Source organism: Mustela lutreola, chromosome 1 (genome assembly GCF_030435805.1).
Source record: "Mustela lutreola isolate mMusLut2 chromosome 1, mMusLut2.pri, whole genome shotgun sequence".
NCBI classification, from domain to species: domain Eukaryota; kingdom Metazoa; phylum Chordata; class Mammalia; order Carnivora; family Mustelidae; genus Mustela; species Mustela lutreola.
The window spans coordinates 35,546,154-35,555,412 of record NC_081290.1 but is presented as its reverse complement, the minus strand read 5'-3'; the positions used below and the strand labels follow the sequence as shown (position 1 = coordinate 35,555,412).

The 9,259-nt window shown below is 37.6% G+C and overlaps 1 protein-coding gene across 1 annotated transcript in view; it reads left to right on the top strand.

The window, feature by feature from the left end:
* The first annotated feature begins 236 nt into the window (after positions 1 to 236).
* The window catches only part of KLB (klotho beta), a 36,333-nt gene continuing 27,310 nt past the window's right edge, over positions 237 to 9,259 (top strand). Inside the window, exon 1 of the mRNA XM_059163283.1 lies at positions 237 to 1,104. Within this exon, the coding sequence (XP_059019266.1) occupies positions 367 to 1,104 (738 nt within the window). The 5' untranslated portion in view covers positions 237 to 366. The remainder of the gene's footprint in view (positions 1,105 to 9,259) is intronic.

Below are 9,259 nucleotides of genomic sequence, written 5' to 3'. Positions count from 1 at the left end.
TCAAAACATTCAGAAAAGATTTGGGTCACATGAAAGGCTACAAAGAGAATATGGTATTTTTAGTCATTGTTTATCTATGTTTTAGTTATGCATTCAAACTACTGTCAGTGATGCGTTTTCATATCATTTTCCCCAGAGTAAGGCAGGAGGAAACAAGCAAATTACGTCGCTCTCCATGACCCATCCCAAGGCTCACAGTTCAAGCTAATCATTGACAGAGCTTTACAATCACAAGCTTTACTGAAGCGTTTGATAAGACAGGCGGGCAGTGAGCTGCCAGCGAAGCCAGGCTGTGCGGCTGGATCTCCAGGGAATGAATGGATTTTCCGCAGCGCCCATGAAAGAAACATACACTACAGGAAAAAAATGTGCAACCGCGGTCTGCAAAGATCTGTCATCCTGTCGGCATTTATTCTCCTACGAGCTGTTACTGGATTGTCTGGGGACGGAAGCGCTGTATGGTCTAAAACTCCTCATTTTAGTCCGGTAAATGAAAGTCAGCTGTTTCTCTATGACACTTTTCCTAAAAACTTTTTCTGGGGTGTTGGGACCGGAGCATTTCAAGTGGAAGGGAATTGGAAGACAGATGGAAAAGGACCCTCTATATGGGATCATTTCATCCAAACACACCTTAAAAATGTCAACAGCATGAGTAGTTCCAGTGACAGTTACATTTTTCTGGAAAAAGATTTATCAGCCCTGGATTTTATTGGAGTTTCTTTTTATCAGTTTTCAATTTCCTGGCCAAGGCTTTTCCCTGATGGGATAGCGGCAGTTGCCAATGCAAAAGGTGTCCAGTACTACAATGCTCTTCTCGATGCTTTAGTACTGAGAAACATTGAACCTGTAGTTACTTTATACCACTGGGATTTGCCTCTGGCACTACAAGAAAAATATGGGGGGTGGAAAAATGAAACCATAACAGATATCTTCAATGACTATGCCACCTACTGTTTCCAGACGTTTGGGAACCGCGTCAAATACTGGATTACAATTCACAATCCGTATCTAGTCGCTTGGCATGGGTATGGGACAGGTATGCATGCTCCTGGAGAGAAGGGAAACTTAGCAGCTGTCTACACTGTGGGACACAACCTAATCAAGGTACTGTACCACCTGTAAGCTGGCTTCATGTTAAAGCTTCCGAATGTAAGAGGCAGGAGTTAAAAAGAAATGCTAAGAAATGTATCTTGTGTTTAAATAATTCTTTTTATTGACAACAACTCAACTCATGGTAGTCTAACTCACAAGTTCTCGCCTCTAATTTCACATTTAAGGTCGAGCTTTATGTATCTAAGCTCTTAGTAATGTGTTAAGCCAATTTTTATCCTTAAGGGTTGCGCTTTAAAAATTTTTTTAACTCTTGGGGGCGCCGGGGTGGCTCAGTGGATTAAAGCCTCTGCCTTGGGCTCAGGTCATGATCTCAGGGTCCTGGGATCAAGCCCCACATCGGGCTCTCTGTTCAGCAGAGAGCCTGCTTCCCACTCTCTCTCTCTGCCTGCCTCTCTGCCTACTTGTGATCTTTATCGTCAAAGAAACAAAAATCTTTTAAAAATAAATAAATAAATATGACTTGCAAAATTAAAAAATAAGTTTAACTCTTAAAATCTACAAGTAGGCATTAGAGTGTGAGAATATGAGTTTCCTTTCATTCAGTGAAAAACCAGTACTTTAGAAATCTAGTTGCTGAACCCTTTTCTGACAATGTGTAACCATTTCAGAAATTTTTTACAGCTTGACCTTTTCCAGTCACCCTTTGTGGTTAGTATTGTTATTCTTAGTGACACTTAGCAGTAATAAGCTAAATACATGTTAACTAACTGATCTGTATTAAACACAGGAATGGAGAAAAATGCACTTCACAGTTGGTTTTATCTGTGTTACATGGCAGAAAAGATGAGGCTAACTGTTCTAGGAGGTAAAATTACACTGGTAATATAAAAACTGGGAAAACTATTCTCCACTCGGTTTTAAAAGCTAGAGTTAATGTTGGGAGATGTTCAAGTTACTAAAACAGTGAAAATGTAAGCAAAGTAATAGCAAATATTGGTTGGATGCTTACTGTGTACCAAAGACAATACTAAGCATTCTGTATGCATTATCACAGCTAATCCTCATAATAACTTTGTGAACTAAGTCCTATTAGCATCCTCATTTTAAAGATAAGGAAACTGAAGCTTAGTGGGATTACGTGAATTAATTCATAGATGACAACATAATTAAACACCAAATGTCTTTATTAAGAATGTTTTTAAAAGAGCGATATTTCAGGGATTTTTTTTTTTTAGGATTTTTTTTTATTAATTAAATTTATTTATTTTCAGCATAACAGTATTCATTATTTTTGCACCACACCCAGTGCTCCATGCAATCTGTGCCCTCTATAATACCCACCACCTGGTTCCCCCACCTCCCACCCCCCCCACCACTTCATTCCCCTCAGATTGTTTTTCAGGGATTTTTAAAGTGACTTCGTCTCACACTGAAGCCAATATCTAGAATCAGGTTAAACTTCTTGAGTCCAATAGTTTCCTTGGGGAAAATAAATTACTCTGGACTCTTGTCACATTTTGAAAATGAAGACAGTTTATTAGTACTGTTTCATAATGTGCTAGGAGGAGTAATTTGATTTTTGATAATCAAACGCGAAATGTGTAAAAGTAGAAAAAATGTATAGGAACATAAAATTACTCCAAGGTCTAAATTTGCACATTCAAAAATACCTACCCACCTTCTTTTCTTTTTGAACTTGCTGGGCGATTATATTATACACAGGTGTTGTACTATGGTTCAGTCGCATCTGCCTTTGCCATAAACAAATTGTATTATAACTTCAAGGTCATTTAAGGTATCTCTGACTAGCGTTGTCTATAGAACCTATGATTGATGTGAGGGTGTACTGTAATTTGGCAAGTAAGACCTTAAAGGGGAGAAAACGTAGAGCTATTAACGATGAAGATTGTGCATATATAAGTTAGAAAACTGTTCCTTTTATCTAGTTCTTTAAATTATTAAAATGTATGCATTTATAAATGCTACAGGCTTGTGTAGATTGAGAAACATCAGATTGTACCAGAGTATATATAGTGAAAAAGTTCAATTCCTCTCTCCCTTTCCACCTGACAATTTCAGCCTCGGGGAAGCTACTGTTGGTGGTCTTTTATATAATCTTTTTAGAGTTTAATAGGCACATACTTGCCCATATATGTTTCTTTAACCTTCTTAAAAGAAAAACGTTCTCAATTGTTGAAGTTTTCTGTCACCTTGAAAAATGTTCACAATAGGAATTTTCAGGAACAATATACTTTAGTGGTTAATTTAAAGCCTTAAAAACTGGCTATTGGATAAAAAAATACACGGGAAAAAGTTGTAACTAACCAATAGACATTGCTTTCAAACTTCACATATAAAATGCTGTATTTTCAGATGTTTTTCATTGTCCCCTAATTCAAGACAGACTCTGCCTTTAACACAAAATTAGTACTCTCCAATAGTGAAATAAATTTTATTGTTTTAAATTAAGGCATTACATTTTTAAATTATTGACTTTTCCAAATAATTTCTCCTATCTCTTTAAAATTTCTAAATCACTAGCTCAAATAAGGAGTGTAAGGGGTCCCTTGAAATCAGCCAGAAAGTGAAATATCCTTCTTAGCCCAGAGACATAGAGCTCCAGAGAGAAATCTTGCAATGGTTTGGTAGCCCGAGGTGAACTCATTTTTCCCACTGGTTCCTTCTCTGTTCTTCCTTTGACATGGAAAAGATTAATTTGATATTTTATGTCGTAATCAGGTATTTATTCCTTATTTTCCCACCTGTGACCCAGAAGCAGCATTCTTGAGGATTTGTTTTGAGTCCGAGTTCAAACATTTCACTAAGTTTAAAAAAAAAGCCTAATATAAAAATCAACTTGGGGCACCCGGATGGCTCAGTGGGTTAAAGCCTCTGCCTTTGGCTTGGGTCATGATCCCAGAGTCCTGGGATCGAGCCTTGCATGGGGCTCTCTGCTTAGTGGGGAGCCTGCATCCCCTCTCTCTCTCTCTGCCTCCCTGTCTGCCTACTTGTGATCTCTGTGTGTCAAATAAATAAATAAAATCTTTAAAGAAAAAAAACCTCAATCAACTTTATTCCTCACCCCTCAGACACTGATAAAAGATTTCATAGTGGCTCTTGGGGTCTTTCCAGTTCCAGGATAACCTTGAAAACTCCATTTCAGTCTGCAGTGTCCTGGTTTGGAGAAAACCTGAATGGCCTAGTCAGTTCTGAGACTGACCTGGACTTTAAATCCCAACTTTATTGCAGATTTGGTGATTACATTACAGTGAGTCTAAGCTTCAGGTCAAAAAAAAAAAAAAACCAAAAAACAGAACTGCCATAATCATACCCATTAAGAGATGCTCCACTCTGGGTTTTGAGGAGTATTTGGAACAGAGAGAGTACATTTTTTGACTTGGCCATCTCTAAGCATGGTAATCATGGCTTTAAATATATCTGCAATCTTGGCAACAACCTTGCCAGGTGCCTATTATTATCCTCCATGCTTTATGCACAGAGTGATTATTTCTAACATACATCCTGCCTTGCATACAATCCATTTAAGTGGCTCTCCAAAGCTTTTGGGACTAAAGTCCTGATTTTTCACCAAGATACTCAACCCACAACCCCTGGCCTCTATTCCAGGCTCCTTCCTGGCCACTCTCCCATGCCCATCACTAATGCCAGCCCATTGTACCCCATGATCTACTATAGTGCATGAATGGCAGTGTCTTGGTCTTACCTCATTCTTCCTCTCCCACTCAGCCTTTACTAACATTCTGTCCTGTGAGGATGCCCTTCGAACTCCCTACTTGACTCATCTGATGTCCTTCAAGACTCCATTTAGGCAGTCACCACCTCCAAGTTGTTCTTGACTTGTTGGGGTTAGTATCCCTCCTAACGGGTCCCATAATTAAGACAGGATTGCTTCTGTCATAGCACTCATACTATATGCTACTCTTTGGTCTCCCCAAGTAACCTGAGAGCTCCTGGAAAGGAGAGGCTCTTCTTTGTCTTTGTGTTTCCAGCACCGAGCACAGAATATTACATACATGCTGTAATGTATGTAATATTTTTGTTGCATGAGTAGTGTAGGATTTCTATCTCAAATCCTGCAATTGAAAAACCAATCTCGAGTTCAAAATTCATACTTCGTTGCATTATAGCTGATTCTTGAAATATTACCCATGTTGATCTACTGGTATATTAGTCAGGACTTTTTGGTTGGGAGGGACAGGAGCCTAATTCAAGACACCTTAGCAAGAATGGACGATTCCCTGGCTGAGTAGCCAAATCAAAGGACAAATGACCCCATAATGAGAACACTGTCAGAAGTCCTTCATCTCCCTCTCTCATGTCCTTTCCTTCTTGGGGGTTGGCATCCTTCTCTCTTCTGTAGAAGAAAGATTTCTCTCTTTCAAGTCCAGTTTTTAAAATCCTCGAGATGGATTCCAGCCTATATGGCCCTCTTGCTCTCATCCCTCAGATCAGCAAAGCCCCAAGTTTTCACATTAGTAAAGGCAGTTAAGATGTCTGTTTTCTTTCTATTTTTAAGCCAATCAATATGCATGAAAATTTAAATTTGTAGGTCCCCCCCTCAAAAGGGAACATCTGAGAGCCCCTAAGTAAACATGCACAGAAGTTGAGGGAGATGAGTTTGCTCGTAAGAGGGGAAGTCATTCCGTTTATTATGCCACAAAATAGCTTCCATGATAGTTTTGACTTCATTGCTTTAAATTTTTATCTTTCGTAGACATGCACTGTTTACATAGTGTCGGGATTTCTCAACCTCAGGACTGTTGACACTTCGGGTCAAGTAATTCTTTTCTGTGGTGGGGTGTTCTGTGCAATGTAGAATGTTCCTTGGCCTCTCCCCACTAGAAAATAGTAACTCCCTTGTCCCCAGGCTTATGACAGCAAAACTGTCTCCAGACATTGCCAAATGGCCCCAGCAAGTGGCAGGCAAAATTCCTCTCCTTTCCCTCTTCTGAAAAGCACTGATATGAACCTCTACTAGATAACTGGGCTGAAGACATGAAGCATAAATAGCAAGGATTTTGAAAGAGAAGTAGTATGAGGGACATAAAGTTCCCTCAATTTTAGAAAATCGTCTCGAGATTTTCACCAGAGCTGCAAGTTGTGTAGATAAACTCTAAATTAGTTTATGTCTAGTTTGGCTTTTCACACGTTGAGAATCAAGATTGCCCCACTAGCTCACGTTGTTGGTGAAACACTTGTAAGAACTGCCCCCAAGGGTTTCTCTCAGAGACTTACTTACTCACAAACCAAACACCAATTGTATTTTTTGAAAGCTTGTACTTTTTCAAAAGCAAAATTCAAGGATTCAAACAAACATAAACAATTTTTTATCCATTTTTGATGCCACAACAAAGTTCGGGTTTTTTGTACATGGCTTCATGTTGGGTTTTTTTGCTGGGTTTGGTTTTGAGGTTTTGGGTTTGTTTTGTTTTGTTTTGTTTTTGGTTTGTTAGCACATCCAAGTGCCACGTGTACCATTATTTACTAAAATGTTTTTCTTTAAAATGTTTATTTTGAAATGAAATTTTTTTTCCTGCAATACATGAGGCCAGTCAAATACCCTTAAAATAAGTTTGTAACATTTAACAAAAAATTTCATCTTCATTACACCTAAGGTGATGACTTTGCACAAAGTGCACAAAGAGGAGGATGTATCAGACTTGGAAAACACCACGTTAATATATTTGGTCCTAAAACCAAACACAGTGTGCCATTTTAAAATGTGTCATAAAATGCTTTTTCTTATGTAATTAAAATAGTTTGAATAATGTAACACTATTAAATGGGAAAATGCTAATATTTATGCACATGTTATAGGAGCCTCTTAAATATCCATAATTTATTTTCTGAGTATTTTCAATTTATTTAACATAAACTTTTCAATACAATTTTTAACAAAGTAGGCTTATGTAAAATAAAATATATGCCAACACTTTTTTGTATATTACACACTAATGATGAAATTGTTTTTCAAATTCCTCAGGGGTTCAAGAGATTGCTTAATACTGTGAAAGAGGCTTTCAGGACAAGAAATCTTAGGAAACTGTACTCAAGGTCAAGGCCTCACCAGGGTGTTCCTGAGCCTGGGATAAAACTTGATTTATTCCCTATTTTTCTACCTCTTTGCAGAATGATGTCTTAATATTTCTTGGCATCATTCCCTCAGAGAAGCTCACACCAGGCTGGGTATGTGTTAAGTATCCAACAAATAGTTCAATTGATTTTCAATTATTTCAATAGTTCAATTATTTCAATAGTTCAATTATTTTCTATTTAAGGAAGATCTACCTGTCCTAGAGAGGATTTAAAACTGCCACTGAATAAAATTGAATTGAATTGAATTTCAATTTCAATTACTGAAATTGAAATGAATTTCAGACAGACAGACAGACACACACACACACACACACACACACACACTCCAGCATGGATTCTGGCATTAACACATAGTCTTTTTAAAACAAGCAAATCAATAATGTATGCCTGTTTCTACTAAAAAATTTTACATTAAAAGCCCATCCTGAAACAAGCTGCAGAATATTGAAGACACCTGAAACTGAGTAATGTGTTCATGAAGACCCACTATAGTATTCTTTCCATTTTTATATGTTATGAACATTTACACTGGGTGGCTCAGTGGGGTAAGCCTCTGCCTTGGACTCAGGTCATGATCCCAGGGTCCTGGGATCGAGCCCTGCATCGGGCTCTCTGCTCAGCGGAGAGCCTGTTTTCCGTCTCTCTCTCCACCCACCTCTCTGCCTACTTGTGATCTCTGTCTGTCAAATAAATAAATAAAATCTTTTTTTAAATTTTTAAAAAATAAAAGAAGTAAAGAGATTATTTTTATTTTAAAAGAAAACAATTGTCTTTATGTAGTATACTTCTTAAAGGCCCTATTACAATTCCTAACCAAAATTTAGTGTTAAAATTCAAGACACAGCAATGATGTGAAAAAGCCACCATTCACATGATTAATAGCCAAGACTTCTTTGCCAACAGGATTAGTATGCTGCAACTACTTTCTTGAACAAGAGGGCTGCAGTGTTTTACAGGCACATTTAAATAGATTGAATGTCATTTTTTAAACCTCTTCTGTCTAAGCCCCCACCAATAGCTGAAGACTAAGTATAATATTTTGAAATGGAAAGGTTTTTTTTTACCCTACAATAGTTGCCAGAGCCAAAATTCAAATCTTACCCATCCAAATCCAAGCTAACAAGGTTTGATGACATGAATCAGCTACGTAGCTTCGGTGAAAAAGAACAATTTATGGTCTTGAAGCCCATGGAAGCCACTTGCATTGACACTGACTCACAGACATTTAACTTCACTTTGCCTATTTAAAGACCAGAACCACCCATCGACATGTTCCCCCCCCCCCAAAAAAAAAATCTATAAACAGTTTATCCCTGGGACAGCTGAGTGGCTCAGTTGACTAAGAACTGCCTTCAGTTCGGGTCGGGTCATGATCCCAGGGGCGGGGATCGAGCCCTGCATTGGACTACTTGCTCAACGGGGAGCCTGTTCCTCCACCTGCCACTCTCCCTGCGTGGTTCTCTCTCTCTCTGACAAATAAATAAATAAAATCTTAAAAAAAAAAATTTATCCTTGACTCATACATTAACCATGATATTTCCCATGTGTCCCCAGGATTCTAGAGTTTTATTTGCCCACAAATTTAGTGTCCCATTAAAGTAATGTTTGGTCCTTTCTGTGTGCCCTTGGCAAAACCATCTGAAGTTTAAATAAATGTTAACACAATTATTCATTGAATTAGTTAATCCATGATGCTTGTATTATAATCCCAACTCATCTCCCTTAAGATCTAAGACATCTCTAATAAAATATAGAAAGTATGGATCCAACAAGTTAAGACTTGCATCCTTAGAGGCATTTCTGATCAAATTTGAATAAAAAGATAAAAACTGCCTGTGGGTAAGAATTGTCAAAGGCAGTTCCCATAACCAAAATACCATGGTTAGATATGAGTTCTATTTTTAAAAAAACCTATTTATAAAAGACAGTTTGTTTTCTAAAATCTTCAAGAGAGCAATATTTACTTTTTCTAATTGTTAATTAGAAAAAGTTATACTTCAGTGAATGATTAACAAGAGTTTAAATAAATGTAATTATAAATGTTCAGAGAGTAACATTATGATCATATTTAAACAGCTTGATTTGATAC